Raw genomic sequence first — 24,173 nt, forward strand, 5'->3', positions numbered from 1 at the left:
GTCTTGAGATTTTATAAGAAATTCATTTTCACACATAAAAATTTATTATTTCTACTTTGTAAAAAAACAGTTGCAAATCATTATGCATTCAATCCTTTTTCTGTTCTTTTACTGCTATCCTTAGATGTCTTCTTAGGGTAGCTGGGTTCACCCATATTTTCTTGAAGTTCTTTTCTTTGATTAAAAAAAAAGAACTGATCAACTAAAAATTTGATTCATGGGAACATTTGTCATCATGTAGACATTAAGCAAAACTTGATTTTTAAATGTTTTTTGCTACTGACTACTGCCAAGGTTCCACAGCGTTTTTCAGGTAACACTTTATCTTTAATGGTTCCTGTTTTTTCATTCCTTTTTGTTTCACTGAGAACTTCTAGAACAAAGTTGAAGACAGAGCAGTCACTGGTGGTGGCAGAATCCACTTCCTATTACATCCCCTGGTGCACAGTGAACCTATTCGGACACAGAAGTTAGCATTTGTGGACGTGGTAAGTGATGTAAAATTTTCTGGTGAACCAAGTACCTGTATTCTTCACAACTCTGAAAAGGAAGCATTGTTTCCCACATTTCACAGATGGAGATGTCAGGAAAGACACATAATTTGTGGAAGGATACATCATCTGTCATCTAGGAACTACAGTCACAAAAACATCTTCCTGATTTCCAAATCCTTTTCCGTCACCAGAAGCAGCCTCTTAAGACTCCAGAAGAAATCCAGCTGTGGCATCGCCGCTGTTTCAGCCTCCTCCCGAGGCCGAGGCCGCCCTTCCAGATTTTTCTCCGGGGGGGGGCGGGGGGGCCGATGGGATTGGGGACTCACCGGGCGAGCTCCTCGGTGCAGGCCGGGCTGGGGCGGGCTGTCTGGGTCCGGGTCACCGCGGCGGGGTTCCCCGCCCTCTCAGGCGCAGGCGGCCCGCCCAGGGCACGCTCGTGAGCCTCGCGGGGACACGGTGGCCAGCCGCGGGAGACGGCGCCACTCGGAGCCTCCGCCGCCGCCGCCCGGCCAGCCGAGAGCCGGCCGCCATGCCCCGGGTGCTGGTGGTGGGCGCCGGGCTGACCGGAAGCCTGTGCGCCTCGCTGCTGAGGAAGGCCATCGCGGGTCCCCTGTACCTGGCCCTGTGGGACCAGGCTGGGCAGGCAGGTGAGTCGGAGGGAAGGCCTCCGCGGAGCTGCAGGCCGGCCACCCCGCCGCCGCGGCTCGCTCGCCGGCTCGCCCGCCCGCCCGCGGGCTCTCGGAGCGCGCGCCGTCACGTGACCCGAGGCTGCGGCCGCCGGAAGGCGGGGTGCACGCGCGCGCGGCCCGGGGAGGCCGGCGACCCTCGGCCCACCGGGTCCCTGTGGGCTAGGCTGCTCTGTGCCTTTGCAGCTTTCTCTGGCGTCTGCAGATTCCCAAGCCTCCCCTTGATCAAGACTTTTCGGAATGTCTAGACGGAATGTCCTGACTGAACAGCCTTCCTTAGTCATTCTGGCATTCCATCCATTTCGTTGTTCAGGTTCACACAGTATGTACTAGTAACACTGTGAGACCAGGTGCATGATTCGCGAGTCCTTTATTTATTCAAATAAAAATTACAGTGACCTAAGGCCCAGGACAATAAGCAATGATAAAGACTTCAACTTAGAATATATATATGTATATATATATATATATATATATATATATATATATATATATATATAAAATTTTATTTTTTTTGAGACAGGGTTTCTCTGTGTAGTTTTGGTTCCTGTCCTGGAACTCACTCTGTCACCCATCCTGGCCTCGAACTCACAGAGATCCGCCCAGCTCTGCCTCCCAAGTGCTAGGATTAAAGGTATATGCCACCACCACCCGGTTTAGATTAATAATATTTTTAATGTATTTGGACAGAGACAATGAAGCCACCAGACTATCTAGGATGATTTGTATACTTTCAAAAGGTTCATTCAATGCACTGACAATTGTTTATGAATTATTTTAAGGGGGAAGAATGATTACTGCCAAAAGTCCTCATAATCCCCGATGCACAGCTGACTTGGGAGCTCAGTACATCACCTGCACTCCTCATTATGCCAAAAAGCATCAAGAGTAAGTTAGTCACTATTCCGGAGTCTTACTTAACACATTTTAAAACTTAGTCTCTTATGACAGTGAAATAAATGTTCTTATGATCCTTGTGAAGATTGTATAAGATTATATATGGAACAACAAGAAAAAAAAAGCTCAATACATTTTAGTAATTGTTAGTGTTGAAGATGGCAGATAGTAATGAAAGTCAGTATTTCTAAGCACGTTTAGATTGGGGTATATAATACTTTTCCATGTGCTTTTCTTGACTTCACTTTTATATAGAGAAATAGGACTTGAAATAGAAATTATGTCAGTAGACAATTTAAAGACTCTTGAAGAGTTTTTTGTTCTTCACCTGAATTACAAGTTTTGTTTAACACAGTGTACATTGAGTTGGTCGTATGAGGATTTATAGCGTGATTTGATTTTTGTTAGAAGACAAGACAGTGATTACAGAGCTAATCAAACTGTACATTTCCATGTAATTATTTCAGATTTTATGAGGAGCTGTTAGCTCATGGGATTTTGGAGCCTCTGACCTCTCCTATTGAAGGAATGAATGTGAAAGGAGGAGATTGCAACTTTGTGGCCCCTCAAGGAATTTCTTCAATTATTCAGCACTACTTGAAAGAATCAGGTGGGACTTGGATTTTCTCTGCCTTTTAAGATAAAAGTTGTGCATTCAATGTTAGTATCATATAGATGGTTATAAAAATAGTCTCGAAAAAAAACAAAAAAAATAGTTATACTCTTGTCTTCTCCTTTAAAATTAGCCTTTCTTTCCTCCAAAGTAAGCCTGGAATCAGTTTCAGGGTGTGATTTTTTTTTTTTTAACAAATGTTTATTTTCCTATTGAGCTGTATGGCTGTCTCTATTTACTACTAATCTGTTTATATTCGTTTCCTTATAATATGAACAAAGTGGATTATTTTATATAAGCTATTCAGTATCCTCTTTTGTTTCATATCTTTGGCCTATTTTCTACACCAACAAATTTAATTTGCTTTGTTTTCTTTAATGTATGCCCAAAATAGTATAGTATGTGTGTATAATCATTTATTCAACTTTCTTGTGTATATTTATATTTTGAGGAATGGGAGCTGTCTTGAGTTTTAAGTATACAAACAGTTTCCCATCTCTCACCTTGATGTGGTTGTAGGATTGAATTTTAACAGGCTGTGTTACTCTTAAAGACCATCTCATCGGCAGAAAATGAGAATGTTCCTCACACCTTAGTGTTATGGAAATTTTAAATTTTTACTGGCATCATAGATTAAAAATAGCATATTTTTGTAGTTTTGTTTTTTATTTCCTAACTTTTGAGTAAATTTATACCTCTTTTGCTTTGTTAACCAGCTCTTTGCAGTTTTTCTTTGAATGTCTTATTCATAATTGGACCATATTCTATTAGGATTTTCATTTTTTTCTATATGCATTTTATGAATGCTATGAAAGTTGATATTTTATAAAAAGAACAAATAGAGGTTTTCTTAGGTGATAAATTATTTTTTCTATTATAGAGCAAGCTATATATATTGGAATATTTGTAATCTGGCTAAGTACTCCATTCAAGATTACTGTAGAAAGGTATAAGCTAAAAATTTGTAGTTTCACAGCTATTTGTAGAATTATTACAATTTTTGTCTTCTTTGTCAAACATTACTTAATGAAAGCCTCAAGAATCTGAACATGAGAAAGGCCAATGAGATTGAATATACAACAGGACACTTAAAAAATACAGTTCTGGGTTAGGCCATTTCTCTATTCAAGATTCAGACTATGAAAGTGTAGTTGAGTTCTTCAGAGAAACAGAACCAGTGGAGTATATTTTGCTCCCCCTCCCCCATTCAGATATTCTATTCCCAATACCAACTGTAGTTCAGAAACATTGAACAACGGCTAGGCATGGTGGCACATATGTTTTCTTAGCACTTTGGAGGCAGATGTAGGATCACCACAAGGTCAAGGACAATATGGGCCACATAGTGAGTTCCAGGCAAGGAAGGGCTGTAGTGTGAGATCCTGTCTCAATAAACAACCAAATAAACCAAAATCTGAAAAACAATTCCAGAAAGTTCTAAAAAACAAACATGAAGTTGCTGCACAACTTATCGTATGCTCCATGAGAGGGAAGTGATGTGTAGGCACATTCACTGACTCACGGACCCTTAGTCTGTCATTAGGATATGGTTCACCTCGTTTTTTAATCCATGCGCAATGATATGTATAGTTGTTTTTTTGTGTACTGAATTTGTACGCTTTTTTCATTCCATAATTCTCTAACAACACATTATAAAAATCTATTGGCCTATCATTTATATTGTTCTAGGTATTGTGAGTAATCTAGAGATATTTTAAAGTGTATTGGAAGACGTGTTAGTTACCTACAAATATTTTATGTAAGTGACTTGAGCATTGGTGAATTTGGGTATCTTGGGGATAATATATTGGTATCAATTTTCAATAGCTATGAGAGGATGAAAGTGTGTGGGAGAAGCTTTTATTTGTTTTGTCCTGTCAACAGGAGGGAATATTACTGCATTAATTTTTTCTTTATTTTATCATGTACCTTCAAAAGGATGTTGGTCACTATATGCAGTATAACTTGTCAAAGTAAACAGGATTCATTTATTTTAAAAAGATTGTTTAATTTGCAGATGCTATTAGTTCTGGAGACTTTGGATAATAATACTTTTTATTGTCTTCGCTTTTCATTTGTTTGCTTTTTTCTAAAATGGATGTGAGGGAAGTGAGTCTGTGTAGTTCTCTACCACAGTTCTCCCTGCTGAGTAATCATGACATTTATCAGTACAGTGTTCTTTCAAGGAATGCTATAAAGTAGTACGCAAACCATAAGTGAATCTTCCTTTGTCTTTAATCTTCAATCAGTACATTTAGAGCACTTTCCTATGTCTTCAGGTCTCATCTCAGCATTTCCAGGTGCTGTTTACTAAAACGAATCCATGGGAAATGAGACAAGAAAAATTTGCTTGGATTTTCCTCCTTAAAATGGAGGAAAATGGATAGGGAGATTGCTTAGTGAGTAAGAGGCTTGCTGGGAAAGCAAGATGGCCTAAGTTTAAACTTATTTGAATCTCCAGAACCCACATAAAAGCTGGGTGTGGCAACAAGAGCCTGTGCCCCCAAGCACTGACAGGGCAGAGACAGGAAGATCTCAGGAATTTGATAGATAGCCAGCCTAGCTGAAGTGGCCAGCTTCATGTTCAGTGAGAACTTTCCTAAAAAAATTAGGTAGGGAACATCGATTCCTCTTCTAACTTCCACATGCTTGAGCATAGCTAGGTATCTATGCATGTGCGCGCGCGCGCGCGCGCGCACACACACACACACACACACACACACACACACACACTGGAAGAAATTGGGATGGAATGAAAAACTATATGGTAGGAACACATTTGCTTTTATAAAATGTTTAAAGCTGAGTAGTCTTCTATCTATGTAGCTATGTGCAAAATTAAAAATTCTCTTTAAGTAGCATGCACTGGATGTTGTGGAATTCTGTCCTCTGGGCATCACTTGGCTGTTCAGTCTTTCAAATCTTAGCAAGCTATGATTACTGGTCCAAGACCCTCACAAGGCTGTTCCCAGTAATACTTCTTCATTAAACTGGTGGTAAAGGCTTCACAAAGCATCTCTCAGCTCAAGAGGTGCATGAGTTCCACTCTTCCCTGACGATGTTTAAATGGTTAGTGTAGCTGCCTGTAAGTAATCCCAGTTAAACTCATCAGTTTGTCAACTTGGCCTGGGATTGAACCATTTCTTGGGTGTTGTTGCCCTCTCCTGACTGAATAGAAAAAGTGCAACATGGAGAAACTGAACAATAAGACAGTTCCTGTCTGTTAACGTAGAGTGCAGTAGTGGGGTAGGGAGACATTAAACTGTTCCTTTAATAAAAGATGTATAGTAAATGCTAAAGAGGATGTAAGCACTGTGAACAAATATTTAGTAAAAATACCAAATGTGATGTAGATTTTGGAATGGTGAGCTGAAAAAAAATGTCAGGAAAAGTGTCAACAGGGGAATTGACATTTCATGGATACTTTAAAGTCAACAAGGGTGAACTAGGGCAAGAGGCAAGGGCAAGAAGCAAGGGGTTAGAGTTCTACAGAGCAAGAATTGGAGCAGTCATGAAGTAGACACAGCAAAGTGCATTCAATAAATTAGAAGTTAACTATGACTGGGGAGTAGTTTGAATGAGCGAGAACGTGGAAAGATGAAGTACAAGATTAAACTTGGTTCAAGTGTAAGTGCTTTGTAAATGGTGTTAGAAGAATTTACACTTTATCTTAAGTGTGGTAGGAAGCCATTGAAGATTTTCTGCGTGCAGTTTTTGAATGATCAAATTTCCTAAGCTCAGAGTGCCTGTTGAGAAAATGTATGTTATTCTCCAGAGCATTTATAATTTTAATGTGTCATGTCTTAGGAAAGTTATTAATTATTTCTACAAGGAAATTACTCTGTCCTGGAAACTTTGATCCTAGCAGCAAGAAAGACAATTTTCCTTTCTTCTTTGTAAATACTAACTATGGGGTGGATTTTTCAGGAGTCATATTAGCTTTGGGTCTACTCAACTACTGCAGTGGCTTTGCATTTTTCCATGCATCATACTTTACTTACCCTGCTAAATAAAGGATCTTGTAAAAACCAAGGTTTCTGGGCCTTGGAATTTAGTTTTTGTGACTTGCTTGGGGCAATGTGCACATGTGTTCCTAGTGCTGCTCGTCTTGGGTCAGCACTTACACTTCTGATGGTCAACTTACAGAACACCTTGAGCCATTGGAATTTATGTCTAAGAACTTCAGCTCAAGCACAGAGAACTTTATAAACTAGTGGATTGTAATCCCTTTAAATATGCACACAAACACATACATACATACACACACACACACACCACACATACACACACACATACACACACACACACACACACACACACTTATACACATCTTCACACACATACACTCATACACACACTCTCACACATAAACACACACTCACATACATACATACACACAAATACACTCACACACACACACACACACACACACACACACACACAGAGCCAACAATAACAGTTCTCTTTTTAAAGGATTATTTGTAGAGGACAATGTAAACAAAATAGAATTATTTGCTTGAATTGGGGTCTGGAAGAGACCATGGAGTAAGGTAAGCAGAGCAAGACATTCCAAATAAGTCAAAAAGTTAAACAGAGTTGTTTTGTTGGGATAAAGAAATGATGGGTATGGGTTAAAAGTGAAAATTATTTGTACCTTCCCAAAGCAGAGACCTCAGAAAGGCTCCAGGCACCTTAGTAACCCCCCTTGCCTTCATATTTGAACAGAACAATGTAGGATGACAAAGTAGTCAGTGATTCTCTTAGTTCTGATCCTTAATGAGGACTTAATCTCCCCTACAGACATATTTTAAGATTGTTTAAGGGTATATTGCCAGGTATTACTAGTGAGAATTAATTGCTAATACATTTACTGACTGATGTGTATTCATAGAGTCTGCAAAGGTGACAAGCTTGCTCGTCACCTGTATATGTTTTAAGTCATGACTTAACAGATTGGTATCTATTCTTTATTTTTGAAATAAATTGGTATAATATGTAACAAATAAATTAGTATAATATGTAATAAATGTTTGACTAGTATGGTGGCCCTCATATAGATACCTGTGTTTAAATACTTAGTCCCTAGTTAGTGGGACTGCTTGAGTAGGATTTGGATGTATGGCCTTGTTGGAGGGGTTGTGGCCTTGTTGGAGGGGTTGTGGCCTTGTTGGAGGGATTGTGGCCTTGTTGGTGGGGTTGTGGCCTTGTTGGAGGGGTTATGGCCTTGTTGGAGGGGTTGTGGCCTTGTTGGTGGGGTTGTGGCCTTGTTGGAGGGGTTGTGGCCTTGTTGGAGGGGTTGTGGCCTTGTTGGAGAAGGTGGTTCACTGGAACTGGGCTTTGAAGTGTCAAAAGCTCACACCCTTCCCAGCTAGTCTTCTCTCTCTGCCTCTAGCTTGTTGTCTCAACATATAAGCTCTCAGCTACTTCTCTAGTACCATACCTGCCTGTTTGCGCCGTGCTTCCCACCATGATAGGCAGACTCACTCCCTGAAAGTATAAGCAAGCCTCCCCCTCATTAAATGCTTCCTTTATAAGTAGCCTTGTCATGGTGTCTCTTTGCACCAATGAAAAAGTAGCTAAGACAGCTAATAAATATTTTTCTCTTTTATTTAAAGTAGATTCTTTTCTCATACAATATAATCCTGATTCACATACTCAGGAGTTCCATTAAAAAAAACAACAACACTAAATTGAAAGCCATAATATATATGCAGAGACCTGGTGAAGACCTGTGCATGCTGCTTCAGATTCTGTGAGTTCATTTGAGCTTTGCTCAGTTGATTTCAAGGGAGCTAACAAATTCTTAATGGAAGTTAGCTATGATGTAGTAGAAATAGATTTAGAAGAAGTAGTAGTAGTCACTGTAGTAGTGTTGCATAATTGTTTCCTTCATAGCAAACATTGACTGGAGGCCCAGGGGTACAAGTGGTAGAGGGAGGAATTGCTATTGAAGTAGAAGGTAAAGAAAGATTTGACTACAGAAGATAAGGTTAAGGAGTGATCCATTAACCTGAATGGATCTAGTTTGACTTTTCATTTCCTCCTCACTCATGTGGAAAACTCTGGTAACAAGCACCTGATTTTGCCTTTGGAGCAGGTGCAGAAGTCTTCTTCAAACAGCGTGTGACCCAGATCAACCTGAGAAGTAACAAGTGGGAAGTCTCCAAGGAGACGGGCTCCCCTGAGCAGTTTGACCTTGTTGTCCTCACCATGCCAGCTCCTCAGATTCTGGAACTTCAAGGTGACATTGTGAACTGTGAGTATGCCTTGCTATTTACCTACTCAGAGAACAGATTGGAGGGCTCCGATTTGCTCTTCCCTTTGAGAGAAAGATCTATTATCAGTGCTACCGATGTTATGTTTAAAAAATGGTTATGGTATACTTCCTGAAGTTAGTCTGGGTCGTAATGAAACTTACAGAATGGTTTTTAATTAGTTAGAAATTGAATAGTTTTCTTATTGCCCTTGGTTTAAAAATTTTAGTATTGTTTTGGATGTGCTATAATGTGGCTCAAAAGAGCAGTGTCTGTGTGGTCATTTTGAAGAAAAGCTGTTCATCATGGCTTCCTATTGGCTTGTCTCATCTCCTATCTTCTGCTCTCTGGGATACTGCTAAGTATTTACGCTGTTGGATGAAGTCACTTAGCCTTATTGATGAGTAGGTGGATGTGATAGAGGATACATTGCCCTGATGGAACTAAAATTATTTTAAAAGAGCTAAATGTATTAAAAAAAATTCCTCCTTTGTTTGAATAAGAAAAAGGCAAAAAGAGCATTTTCTCCCTAAAATTAACATATTTTAAGAAGGAATTTGGTGGGCCATTGAAAAGCAGAATAACTCATCTTCATAAGCAAATCCAATATTATTGTTTTATATTCTGTTTTCTTATGTGGAGAATCTATTAAATATTACAGAGGTGTAGCTAGAGTTTTCCTGCCTGGCCCATGGTCAGGGCAAATCTCTCTCACCCGCCAGTCTCACAGCCATTCAGACCCAATCAAGTAAACACAGAGACTTATATTAGTTACAAACTGTATGGCCGTGGCAGGCTTCTTGCTAACTGTTCTTATATCTTAAATTAATCCATTTCCATTAATCTATACCTTGCCACATGGCTCGTGGCTTACCGGGATCTTCCCATGCGGCTTGTCATGATGGCGGCTGGCAGTGTCTCTCTCAGCCTTCCACTTCCCAGAATTCTTTTCCTTGTCCCACCTATACTTCCTGCCTAGCCAATGGCCAATCAGTGATTTATTTATTGACCAATCAGCAACACACTTGACATACAGACCATCCCACAGCACAGAGGTTTTGTTGGAGAAAGCAAACATTCATTGTGAACCTGGGAAATGTTGATTTATCCAGCAGGGTGGTCAATTTTTATTTATTTTATGTACCTGAGACATGACAAGTGGGAAGTCTCCTCAGAAGCCATTCTCTCCAAGGGTTTGAGCCTGTCCCCATGGTACCAGTTGTTCCTGCTTCCTAGGGAGGCAGACTATGAATCTCCATTTTCATAGAACCTAGATGGTAAGGGCTGTGGAGAATCAGTCACTCCCAAAACATGCTATGGTGTGTTCAGAAAGAGGACCAGGAAACCCAGCATGGACTGCTTTGCCTGGAACTTACTCAAGATGACTAACTTACTCATGACTTTGAGCTCTAGAGCCTCTCCCCCCCTCCCCCCGCTCTGATTCATGATCCTGCTACCATGATGGATTTTAACTTCAGTGTGAGCCAGAGGAAACCCTGCTTCAGTGTGAACCAGGGGAATCCCCTGCTTCAGTGTGAACGAGGGGAAACCCCGCTTCAGTGTGAACCAGTGGAAACCCCTCTTCAGTATGAGCCAGGGAAAACCTGTAAAAGTGACTAGTATAGTTGGTGTATACAGAATTGTGATTTTTATCAGGCAAAATAGTCAGATATTGGAAATTCCATGTGAGCCAACCAAAGTACTAATAGAGATAAAGGAGCTGGAATAAAATAATGAGTAAGGACAGTCATTAGTGATGTGGATTTCAAGTTTTCTTAGGACAGTACAGACTGCTTTGAAGCCAGGCATCTTAGCACTCAGGAGTCTGAGTCAAGAGCACTACAGATTTGCGGCTTGTATGGGTTACATAGCAAGGGACTGACTTACACACACACACACACACACACACACACACACACACACACACACACACACACACTAACAACTTTAGCTGTATTTTTCCTTTTCTTTTTAGGTTTTTCAAGATAAGATTTTTCTGTGTAGCCCTGGCTGGCCTGGAACTAGCTCTTTAGATCAGGCTGGCCTCAAACTCAAAGATCTACCTGCCTTCTGCCTCCCAAGTGCCGGGATAAAGGCATGTTCAACCACTGCCTGGCTCTTTGATGTGTTATTTCTGATTATGGTGTTATTCATTTTTTTTTTCACAAGTTACTGAAAAGTCTTTAATAGCCAAATCTTTCGTTTTTTTCTTTTGAAATAGCATTTTAAGTGTTACAATTGGTTTAGTGTTATTGACTTTAGATAACTATCTTGTTTTATTTATTTTTGATATAAAATATGCAATGGCTAGAAATGTGTAATGGAATCGGATTTCCTGTATTTTCCCCAGACTCTAATGTACAATTTAGGAATGTGCTTTAAATGCAAATATCTTTTCTGTTGGCAACTGTTATCCACCTTCGTGGGTGGGTAGGGAAAGTTGGATACCTAAGGTTTGATTGAATACAATTAGTGATAGGAGACATCCACTTGCAAAGTTACATATTGCCATCTAGTGACACAAATATATTGCAGTTCCCCAGATTAGGCTAGAAAATGCCTAGAATGTAGGAAAACACTTTGACTATAGTATAAACCACACATCACAAGCAAATTAATATAGTCCCAAGACAATGCATTAACCATGCGCCCAAATCTGCAAAGTTTGCACAAAAGTTCGGGTATGCTACCAGTCTCACAATTATATCAACTGTGAACAGCGTGCTCTTCTCTCTCTAAATCATGTCTAAGCTGTAGAGTCAACATACTACCATATTTTACCTGAAAATTTTTGATTATTGTTTCAGTATATTGTGAGTTATCTTATCTGCTTATCTCCTTTTCTATTTTGTCTTTTATAGAAAAAACAGAACTATTTCCTTTCTTCGGGCAATTAATAATTATTCTTTTTCCCAGCTAGAAGAATAGGGATGCTTTAAGGACCATATACTTAACCTCTTATGATTTACTGCTCTATAATTGTGTTACTTTTTCCATGTTAATATTACCAAGACTGTCTCCATCCCCAAAGCAACCCTAGGCATTATTGTCCTCTCCATTCTTGCTAGGAAGACTGAGATGTGAACCCCCAGCATTCTGGCCAGAAGGCCAGTACCAATGGAGTACTGAAAGTGTCCACTCCAATTGTGATGTTACTCTGTGCCATTACATCCAGTAGATTTTTATTATTGCTGTTGTTTCTTTTTTTTTTTATGAAATTGAATGCCCCAATGAGTATGTTTGTTGGGCCCTGACCCCCATTCCTTGAGTAGCTGTTGCCTTGCTTGCTGACCTTGATCAGGTGTCCTCCCTATGCTAATTTTCTGCCAGTTTCCTTCCTCCTAAAACAGCTTATATGAGGTTCCTTGTTTGTGTATCCTGCATTTGGTGTAAACAGCTAGGATGCAAGATGTAAAACATCTGCAGCAAACTTCTGCCCTCCGGGGTTCTCCCACTGTGCTGTAAGCCTGTATTTAAGACCTCCTCCCTCCTTCAATAAATGGCATTCGGCATTCTACTGAGACGAATGACCTGCTGTCTTGTCTCTGTTTTTAATCCTAACCCCCTCACTCGGACATGGTGAACAGGTGGTAGCGTGAGCACTACATATATTAATGTCCATATATATTTAGAATTTATATATCCTCATGACAGACTGTCCCCATAATCATTGTGAAACTTTGATTTGAAGTATAATTTGCCAAATATTAGTATAGCTATACTTGCCTCTTTTTTTAGTTCTATTTACTTGGAATGCCAATTTCCATCCTTTTTTTCCATGAGATATATTTCTTGCAGGCAATAAATACGTGGGTCTTGTTTTTAATTTAATCTACTAATCTGTCATTTTTTAATTAGAGACTTGAGGTCATTAACATTTGGAGTTATTATTGAATAGTATGTAGTAATCTTGGTTGGAAATTGCTGTTTTACAGAGTTTAAAATGTATTATTCCCTGTCCTCCTTCTGTTTCTAAATCTGCTGTTGTTCTGATGGTTTTGCCTTGTATGTGATTTGTTCTTTCTAGCAACTTTTCATATTCTTTCCTTGTTTTAGATAATGTGATGTGTGTGTGTGTGTGTGTGTGTGTGTGTGTGTGTGTGTGTGTGTGTGTAGCTGGAGTTTTCTCCAGTCCTGCCTGGGTCCACAGCCGCTCAGACCCAAATAAACACACAGATGCTTATATTAATTAAAACTGTTTGGCCTAATGCCTCAGGCTTCTTGCTAGCTAGATCTTACACTTAAATTAACCCATAATTCTTATTTATATTTAGCCACATGGCTTGGTACCTTTTCCCAGTTCTGCCTTCACATCTTGCTTCCTCTGTGTCTGGCTGGTGACTCCTGACTCAGCCTTCCTGTTCCCAGAATTCTCCTCTCTCTTTGTCCTGCCTATACTTCTTGCCTGGCTACTGGCCAATCAGCACTTTATTTATTAACCAATCAGAACAACACATTCACAGCATACAGAGTCATATCCACAGCATGGATATACAGTTCTTTTCTGGTCCTTTCTTGCTGATGTTCCAAATGGCTCATTTCCAGGTGGACATTTCTTTTTCTAGATAAGGGGAGTTTGCTGCTACAGTTTCATTGATTATGTTTTCTAGGCCTTTAGTCTGTGCTTCTCCTGTGCTCATTTATAAATTTGGTCTTTGTCTTATTTACTTTTCTGTTGCTGTGACAAAACATACAAACAACACAGCTTACAAATGAAAATTTTTAATTGAGCTTATAGTTTCATAGGGATAGGATCCATGGTGGCAGAACAAAGACTTGGTGGCAGGAACAGCTGGCAGCTCAAATCTTAATTTGCAGGTAGGAGGCAGAGAGAAAGAGGAGAGAGAGAGAGACAGAGACAGAGAGGAGGGACACTAGGAATGGCAGGAGGAATGGCATGAGTCTTTGGAAACATCAAAGCTGTCCCCATTACACACCTCCTTCAATAAGAACATACCTCCTAATCCTTCTCTAAAAGTTCCACCAACTAAGGATCAAATATTTAAACATATGAGCTTATGGGGAACATTTGCATTCAAATGACTACATTCCACTCCCTGGTTCCCATAAGTGTGGCCATATATGGGAACTAATACAAAATGCATTTAGTCCAACTTCAAAAGTCCTTATAGTTTTTTCAGTCTCAACACTGTTTAAGAGTCTAAAGATCAAAGTCTTTTCTGAAACTCAATACAATATCTCTATTGTAATCTACTATAAAATAAAAAGCCCATTCCATATTTCCAACATATAATGGCAAAGAATATACATCAGCATTACAAAGGGTCTAAAACAGGACACAGTGAGGAAATACTGGAACAAAGCAAGATCAAAATCCAACAGGTCAAACTCCAATTCCTTTAGCTACATCTCTAATGCCAAGTAGCTTATATGGCTCTGCTGTTCAGCTTTCTTGCCTACAAGATGCATCTGTCTCTTGGGCTAGGTCCACCCCGTGGGTAGGACTTCTTAACAGATATCCCTGGCTTTGGCACTTGTAACCTTTTGACATCTCCAATGCAATCCAGGTTTCACTTGCACAGCTTCACATAATAGCTTTACAGGCCCTCCATGTGGAGACAACCCTGATACACACCTGACCTCAGTGGTTTTCTGTAACTATGGAAGAAGAATCCATAACCTTTTTACTAGTGCATCCTTAAGCCACGTGGATGACACTGCCAAGTTTAGCTACCAACTTGGAGTGAACCCTGGCCCCTTGGATCACATTTGCAGCAACTTGAATTGTTGCTTTTTAGAAGCAGAAAATTTCTTAGGCCTTTTCCTTTTGCAGGCTGGAAGCTTAGCCAAGTGGGCTCTTGCTCTGAAGGGACCCTACCTTTATTTAAGTGAGTATCAGGCCTCCCTTTAATCTCTTTATCCCTTTCAGCACAAGCCTTAGCTCCAATATTACATTTCCTGGTGCTCTTTTATACATTAGACTGTACATTTTTTATTTTTTGTACCCACATGAAAATGATAACTAATAACCACACCTCAGAGTCTATATTAAGCTGTCTTTAAATATTTTTCCACAAAATAATTAGTTCATTACATTTCAAGTTAGCCTCAGACAAATACTTAGGACAGGGGCAGAAAGCAGCCACAGTTTGAGCCAAATATCACAAAAACAGTCTCTAGCCTAGTTGCTAATATTAATCCTGTGTGAAACCTCTTCAGCTGGGCCTCCATAGTCCATGTTGCTTTAAGCACTTCTGTCTTCCAAGATTCTACTAGGATGGTCCATTATGCTTTGCTTACAACACTCAACTGTTTTTCTAGCCCAAAATGCCAAAGTCTTCCACGTCTCTCCAAAACTAACAAACAAAAAAAAAAAAAAACAGTCCAATTAAAAAATAGGCTATAGAGCTAAACAGAGAATTCTCAAAAGAAACTCAAATGGCTGCAAGACATTTAAGGAATTGCTCATCATACTTAATCATCAGGGAAATGCAAATCAAAACGAATCTGCGATATCATCTTACACCCGTCAGAATGGCTAAGATCAAAAACACGGAAGACAGCTTATGTTGGAGAGGATGTAGAACAAGGGGAACACTCCTTCACTGTTGGTGGGAATGAAAACTTGTACAGCCACTTTGGAAATCAGTATGGTGCTTTCTTAGAAAATTGGGCATCAACCTCCCTCAAGACCCAGCTATACCACTCTTGGGCATATACCCAAGGAATGTTCAATCATACCATAAGGACACATGCTCAGCTATGTTCATAGCAGCATTATTTGTAATATCCAGAACCTGGAAACAACCTAGATGTCCTTCAACTGAAGAATGGATAAATAAAATGTGGTACATATACACAATGGAGTACTACTCAGCAGAGAAAAACAATGACATCATGAGGTTTGCAGGCAAATAGATGGAACTAGAAAAAAATCATCCTGAGTGAGGTAACCCAGACTCAGAAAGACAAACATGGTATGTACTTATTCATAAGTGGATACTAGATGTAAAGCAAAGGATAACCAGACTGCAATTCACAACTCCAGGGAGACTACCTAGTAAAGAGGACTCTAAGAAAGACACAGGGATCGCCCAGTGACTTGAGCAAACTGGGGGTGAGGGGGAGTAATGGAGGACAAGGGTCAGGGGAAAGTGAGCTTAGGGGAATGGGAGGTCCCAGCTGGATCAGGAACAGAGGGGGAGAACAAGGAAAGAAATACCATGATAAATGAAGACCCCTTGGGAATAAGAAGAAGCAGAGTGCTAGAGAGGTCCCCAGAAATCCACAAAGATACCTCCACTATAGACTACTGGCAATGGTCGAGAGAATGCCTGAGCTGACTTGCTCTGGTGATTGGATGGCTGAACACCCTGTCATGATAGAACTCTCATCCAGTGACTGGTGGAGGCAGATGCAGAGATCCACGGCCAAACCCCAGGTGGAGCTCCAGGAGTCCAATTGGCGAGAGAGAGGAGGGATGATATGAGCAAGAGATATTGAGACCATGATTGGAAAAAGCACAGGGACAAATAGCCAAACTAGCGGAAACACATGAACTGTGAACCAATAGCTGAGGAACCTCCATGGAACTGGACCAGGCCCTCTGGATAAGTGAGACAGTCGATTAGCTTGAACTCTTTGGGAGGCCCCAGGCAGGGGGATCGAGACCTGTCCTTGGTGCATGAGCTGGCTTTTTGGAACCTAGGGCCTATGCTGAGACACTTTGCTTAGCCTTAGTGCAGGGAGGAGGGGACTGGACCTGCCTCAATGGAATCTACCAGGCTGAGCTGACTCCCCAGGTGAGACCTTGCCTTGGAGGAGGTGGGAATGGGTTGTGGATTGGGGGGGAAGGCTGGGGGGTAGGAGGAGGGAGGACAGGGGAATTTGTGCCTGATATGTAAAATTAAATCAATTATAAAATAAAAATATTTATAAAAAAATAACTAACTAACTAACTAAATAAATAAATAAATAAATAAATAAAACTCTCCTTGGAAGATGTCATAGAAACAAACAAACAAACAAAAACACATGATCAGGTCTGTCATAGCAATAGCCCACACTCTGGTACCAACTTATGTCTTAGTTATTTTTTGTTTGCTTTTACAAATCACCAATGCCAAGACAACTTAATTGGTCTTAGAGTTTCGGAGTGTTAGGATCCATGATGGCCGAGTAAAGGCACAGTGGAAGGAACAGCTGAGAGCTCATGTCTTGATCTGCAAATAGGAGGTAGAGAGAAAGAATACTGGAAATGGTGTGAGTCTTTTGAATCATTAAAGCCCACCCCCATTTTACAACTCCTTCAACAAGAACACACTTCCTAATCCCTTCTAACAGTCCCGCCAACTGGGAATCAAGCATTCAAGCTGTGAGCCTATGGGAGCAATTCTGTTCATTCACCACAGTCATCTAATACTAACTCAAGAGATTTGGCATCACCTGTTTGTTCTTTCTTTTAATTTTATCTTTATTGTTTGTTCTTCATACTCAATATTCTACTTTCTACCTAGTCTATTTTATCAAGGAGATTTCTTACTAAGCCTTTTTATTTGAGATTTTTGCTTCCAAAATCTCAATTACATTTTTTCAGTATCTATTCCTTTTCTAATCTTTTATCATATTCTGTATTGAGTTTGTCCTTTTATTTAATGGTTCTCATTCATTTTGAAATTTTGTGAACTTATTCTTGACCTATTGGACTTTATTCTTTGAATCCTCTGATGTTATATCCAATTAACTCTCTCTCATTGGATTCTATCACTCTGGAATTGGCTATTTTGGGCAGAGTTGTACTCTCTTTTTCATGTTTCTTGTGTTTCTAAGTTATGAGTAGCATATCTGGTCATTGGATAACATTTTTTCTTTATAATTCCTATATTCTTTCTATTGCAGTATTTTTAGTATTCAAATGGATTGGAGTGTATTTCCTTCTCTCTGGACTGAATGTGTTGCTCATTAGCTAAATCCTTATCCCACCTGATCATTGTACTAATCACTATCTCTAGCACCATTCTGAGAGTAGGCTATTACTCAACATTCCTTCAGACAAATACTCTATTTCATTACCAAGTGCATAAACTTTTCCATAGTTTGGAAATTCCATGCGTTAGATCTTGTCCCTGTTGATTACTGATTGATAGACATTCATGTGATTTCTGGCCCTTTCCCTACAAAAAGGTGTGTATCAGTAAACATACTTGTCTACATATGCTTGTGTCCTCATGCTTTCAATCGTATACTGAGTAATAAGTATCACCCAAGGGTAATTTGTAGGTCAAAGTAGCCATATGTCTTTTTTTTTTTTTTTGGTTCATTTGAAAATTTATTGAGCAGCATATGAAGGCATTAAAACATGGTCAAAGATATAAGGCATATGTATGAACAGTAGAAAACAGTAAAGTTCTCTCCATCACTATAGTGAAAGAAAATGCTTTAGGAAAACAAGAGATTGCTTCCAGCATTCAAGGATTGAAGGGGAATGGGTGGCCAATCAGGAGAGGGGATTGAGATGAGACTAGGAGCCTTCAGTCTGGATTGTCAATGGTACTCAGTATGGACTATATTTGTTTCTCCTTCTCCTCTTTCCCCATCTTTTAGCTTAACTTACCAGCAGCACCCAGGTATGTCCAATGTTCTTTTTCTATACTTGCTTGTATCTTTGCCTTAATGTCTTCTACAGAACCAGGTCCTTTTGGTGTTTTAGGAGTTTTTTTCCTGTCTTTTGAAGGACTCTTGACCTTTTGATCTTTGGTGTTGATGGTTTTGTCTTTTCCATTTTGGTTTAATTTTTGGCTGCGGTATCTTGTACAGATTTCTTCACTGGAACTTTTTCTTCTGTTTTCATCTCATTAGCATCTTAAATCATCATCATCTTCATCATCATCATCCTCATCATCTTTGACAAGTTTTACTTTTCCTGTGGAACCTTGTTACCACCTCTAGGGGCAGATCGCTTTCCAGACATACTTCTGAGTTTTATATCCTCCTCATCTTCATATTCTGACTCTGCATTTTCCTCTCCAGGTACTAATATGCTCATTCCCTGAACCACACTTCAACTTTAAGACCACAGGTAGTGCAGTCTCGAAACCCCAGGGGAAACTATTGGTTATACAGACACTTTCACAGTTGCCAGTGTTACTTTAATTGCTTCTGCCTACTATGATATGTAATTCGTCTTTTGCCCTGCCCCCAAACTGATGGTTCTTAGTGATAACTGGTGTTCATTTTCATCATTACCACCATGATAATTTCATAAGCCTTTAGTTCACAACCATAAAGGTATATCTGAGGCCTAAGAGGGCTCATGTCCATGTCCATCAAGTCTTCCGTGAGGTGGAGGCATGCACCTGGGTGTGAGAGAATCCAGACAGAGAAAACCACCTATTGCTTCTCAGAACAGACACGAAAGATGGAATCATACCAGGCATGTCTGTATGTCTTAATAGGCTTTGCCATATGTTTGTAGCTAGTCTTCTTAATATTGAATAACACATGGGGTTTTTTTGTACATATATCAGAACTTAGTATTTTTAATTTCATATCATTCTTTTAAAATTTCTGTCAAAGGAATAAAAAGGTACATAACTCTGGCTTTAATTTGCAGTGTCCTTTACTTAAAGTAAAATTCAGCCTTTTTTTAAATAAACGTATCCGTCATTAGATTCTCTCTTCTGCGAATAACCTGGTCATCTCCTATGCTTTGTTTCTCAGTCTCTGTTCTTTGAGAACACTTTGCACATGAGGGTACTGATATTTGTCACGTATAGTTACAGATGTTTAGGAGACTGTCAATTGTCTTCTACTTTTGTTTAGGTCAGTTAGCATAATTTCTTGAGGTTTTTACTGAGTCAGGTATCCTTTTTTCTTAAATTTATGATACACTTCCTGACTTTATAATGACAAGCTACTCCCCCACTATGAAGTCAAACACATATCCTTGATTTAATTATTTATGCTTTATATTTAAATATTTATTCCACCTAGAATATGTGTGTCTTAGTTAGGATTTTATTGCTGAAGAGACACCATGACTATAGCAAATCTTATAAAGGAAAACATTTAATTGAGGCTAGTTTATAGTTTCAGAGGTTTAGTCCATTATTGTCATGGTGGGCAACATGGTACCATGCAGGCAGACATGATGCTGGAGAAGGAACTGAGGGTTCTACATCTTGATCCATAGGCAGCAGAAGCAGACTGTGAACCACACTGGGTATAGTGTGAGCATACAAGACCTCAAAGCCCGCTCTCACAGTGAAACACTTCCTCCAACAAGGACACACCTACTCCAACAAGGCCACACCTCCTGGTTGTGCTACTTCCTATAGACCAAACACATGGGGGCCATACCCATCCAAACCACCACTGTGTGTTTATTATGAAAAAAATAAGACAGGTTACTGACTTTGTTTCTCCCTACAATAACAGCCAATTATATTGACACTACTCATTTAATGTGAGAGTCTTTTCCCTCTGAGCTGAGATTCCTCACTTACCATATGTTAGGTCCCATATACACTTCTTTCCTCTACATATCTATTCTGTTCTATTTTTTTTGCTCCTTTTTTTATATATTTGTTGTTTTCTTTATAGTCACTTGGTGATTGTAACTCAGTTTTAGAGTCTAAACTCTATGGTGATAGGCATGAGACAGCTTGATTTTACCCAAAATTGCCCTCAAAATTCTTCATATTTGTACTTTATATCTTTCTAGAGAGGGCTATTTGATCGTATGTTTTTCATTTACTATGACTTTCTAGTTATTTTGACTGAAAGTGCCACTTGGTTTTTAGGACTCTGTAGTGTTTAGGTTTAAAGTTCAGTAAAAATTTAGAGCTCATTCTGTCTAAATTTCACATAAGATGCCTGTCATATGATGGGCTGGCAACAGAGTTGATTAAGTATTCTGTTCTTAATTGGAATATCTCTTCAATATCTCTTTGAATATCTATTCTTGGCTAATGTTGTAAGGACATGGCTTTGATTCTGTTGTTGTTCATATGCCTTTTCTTACTTATTGGTAGTCTATTTAGAGACAATGTGTAATTTGTTTACTTGATACAGTGAACAATGAGTGCTTAGGTTCACATGACCATTTCAATTGCTATGAACAGACCTGTCTTCGAGCCTAGGCAGTGCTACAGCCAGAACTTTGCCAAAGTCCTGAGGACTCTATAGTTTAACAAATACCATTTCACAAATGAAGGTTTGGTTACTCCATCTCGAAGCTTCCTCCCAGAAGGAATCATTTTTCTGAATCATTCTCTTCCAAGGAGGGATATAATGTCCTTTCCCATTTGCAGGGTTTGTAGAATAGAGCATCCTTCCACTAACATGGTATCCCCTGAAAGCCTGAGCTGTCACATCCCTTTGGGTTTTCCTGTCTTGACTGGCCAGTAGAACTCAGAATAGCAAGGTCAGTTATTATTGGTCTTTTCTAGAACTCATTGTGAACAGCTTTTCCTGGTGACTTCTTAACTCCAAATGTGAGATCATTATTGCTTCTTGTCTCAAGATTAATAGCAAGAAGGAAAATAGGGTTAAATATCGTTGGATTAAGTTATTTTATTTTTTGTGAGGTGGTCACTGTGTTGCCAGGCTGGTTAAGGACTCATAAACTCAAGGAGTCTGCTTACTTCAACCTCCTAAATGACTAAATAATGGCATGTGCCATCATACCTCACTCATATAACCTAACATCTGGAATGCAAGGATTTTTCCTAGTTATATTTTTATTGATATGTCATAATTTAATAACAATCATGACCCTATAAAGAAAATTGACTTATTGATCCCCTCTACCTTATTTTGGGTTCCTATTTATCCCCAAAACTCAATTCGAACCCATTCACTCAAAAAAAAAAATCTCCCTACTCCTTGTTTTCTCTGTATAATATTTTTAATACATAACTTATTGTGATTTATTAATGGCTAAATCCCTGGTGTAATGTGTACCTTAGCTGGTAGAATTTAAATAACATAAAAATAGTTGCTTGCTGTGTCTTTCCCACTCCTGTTTTCCTGGGGTTCTCTTCGGGACCACACATACCATAGCTCATCAGTCTCTCTCTAATGACTAAACAAATGAAAGAGAAGTAGGAATTGCAACTTGAAGGGCATTCAGTATAAAGAGAGAGACTGCTTTAGAGAGAACCAGTTCTTAGCAAAAAGAAAGTTGGAAATAGAAATGCCTTTTAAATATGGGGAAATGAAAATAGATTATCTTGGCAGGAGAAGCTTTGTAGTGAGAAATTCAGGAGATAAAAGTAGATGTGGATTTGGAGGAGTGTGTGGTGAGCTTTGAATCTTAACATTTGTTGAACTTAGTTCATCAGGAATACTGAATCTATCTTTGAAAACTTGGTTAGGCACATTAGATGGCAATTAACTTTACTTAATTGGATTGGAAGAAAAAATACTAGTAGAACTTAATGAAATATTATTGAAAGGTCTTTTAGCCATAACATATGTTCATTTAAAAATGATACTTAAAATATGAGTAAGCTATACTGCAAGGTCTGTGACCTTGGTGTCCAGGTGCTGTTGTGTGACTCTTTCCTGGAAAGAGATGAACTGTCTATTCTCTGAAGATGTGCATTGACAACATGCCAGATGAATATAGCTTCGCAAACATAGCTTGGTGAGACAAAGACTTTTCTTGGTTGATTTGCTTGAACCCACCCCAGCATGGGTGATAATTCCCCAGAGCTGTATACCTAGAACTCCCTGTCCAACCTGCAGGCAGGCAGTTCTATCAGAGTCTTCACCTTTGTTAACTGCATTTATAACTGTGAGGGGGAGCCTTGTAAATCTTGTAATTTTTCTGAGCTTCCTGAACCTTCTAAGTTTCCCTAGCTTCCTTAGGTTTATGGGATTCTGTAGATGTAACCAACCATCCATATAATGATAAATTATAGATTTAGGAAATTTTTTACGTATCATTTCCAATGGCTGTTGTACAAAATATTGGCACAGAGTTGGGCTATTCAACATTCCCTGTGGGAGGACTCTCCATTGAAATCTTTTAACCGGTTGAGAATTATTATAAGTAGGCATTGTGAAAGCAAATCTTTCTCTGTCTTTTTCTTGTAACGGTATTGAAAAGAAACAGTCTTTTAAATCAATAACTATGAGAGGCCATCCTTTTGGTAACAGAGTAGGCAGAGGAATTCCAGATTGTAGAGAGCCCATTGGCTGAATTACTTTGTTAATTGTTCTAAGGTCTGTTACCATTCTCCATTTACCAGTTTTCTTTTTAATAACAAATACAGGAGAATTCCAAGGGCTGGTTGATTCCTCAATATGCTGAGCATTTAACTGTTCTTCTACCAGCTCTTCTAAAGCCTGGAGTTTCTCTGTTGTTAAAGGCCATTGCTGAACCCATACAGGCTTGTCTGTTAACCATTTTAAAGGTAGAGCTGTTGGTGTCTTTGGAAGATCATCAATTGTTGTGCCCTGTTCTTGTATAATATGGATGGCTGGTGACCACGCATTAGAATAATATCTTCTAAGTGACTTACCAAGTCCTTGTAGAACAGTACCAATCCGAGGGAATTTCAAACAGCCACCTAGTGTCCGAGGTGTGAGTCCAGAGAGAGAGAGAGAGAGAGAGAGAGAGAGAGAGAGAGAGAGAGAGAGAGAGCAAGCGTAGCCACAAGTTCTGCCTAAGAGCTTGAATCCAGCCACGTGTTCCCGCTTGAGCCTAGTCAAGCCTTGGCTCTGGCTACCTTAAGCTCCAACCATGTGCGTTGGTTTTACAGGCAGGGGCCCTGTTCGGCAGGGCAGGCCTGAGTTGTTTGTAGCATTGGCTTTAAGCAAGTAGCTCAAGGTTAGTCCGGCCTGAGGCCAAGCCGACCTGGGCCCGGGCTAGGGAGCCGGCCGCCCTGGCGGGAAACCAGACCTGCCGGCCGCCCTGGCGGGAACCCGGACCTGCCGCCAAGCCAAGTTAAGCGGTTTTAATGGATTCTTGTCATGTTGGGCGCCAAATGTAGATGTAACCAACCATCTTATTAAATAAGAAACACAGAGCCGATTCAGAGAAGAAAGCCAAGAGGTCAGAACTAAGAGCCTTACCCTTCCTGCTTCAGCTATCCTGCTTCAGCCAAGAGAGCTCTCCGAAAAAGGGGCCTACTTCCTGTGTGTATGTCTTTAAATAGTCTAGATGTTCTGCCTTCTCATTGGTTGTAAACTAAACACGTGACTGCCTTGTCATTGCCTGTATGTACCGCCCTCCAAGTCCTTAAAGGCGTGCGCCACCACC

At 39.7% G+C, this 24,173-nt stretch overlaps 1 protein-coding gene and 1 pseudogene across 1 annotated transcript in view; one reads left to right on the plus strand and one right to left on the minus strand.

The window, feature by feature from the left end:
- Nucleotides 1-842: 842 nt before the first annotated feature.
- Nucleotides 843-24,173, plus strand: part of Rnls (renalase, FAD dependent amine oxidase) — a 262,255-nt gene continuing 238,924 nt past the window's right edge. Inside the window, exons 1-4 of the mRNA XM_059258905.1 lie at nucleotides 843-1,141; nucleotides 1,963-2,068; nucleotides 2,545-2,687; nucleotides 8,788-8,946. Of these exons, the coding sequence (XP_059114888.1) occupies nucleotides 1,024-1,141; nucleotides 1,963-2,068; nucleotides 2,545-2,687; nucleotides 8,788-8,946 (526 nt within the window). The 5' untranslated portion in view covers nucleotides 843-1,023. The remainder of the gene's footprint in view (nucleotides 1,142-1,962; nucleotides 2,069-2,544; nucleotides 2,688-8,787; nucleotides 8,947-24,173) is intronic.
- Nucleotides 17,048-19,341, minus strand: LOC131895133 (nucleophosmin-like; annotated as a pseudogene).

This window comes from Peromyscus eremicus, chromosome 1 (genome assembly GCF_949786415.1).
Source record: "Peromyscus eremicus chromosome 1, PerEre_H2_v1, whole genome shotgun sequence".
Classification (NCBI taxonomy): Eukaryota; Metazoa; Chordata; class Mammalia; order Rodentia; family Cricetidae; genus Peromyscus; species Peromyscus eremicus.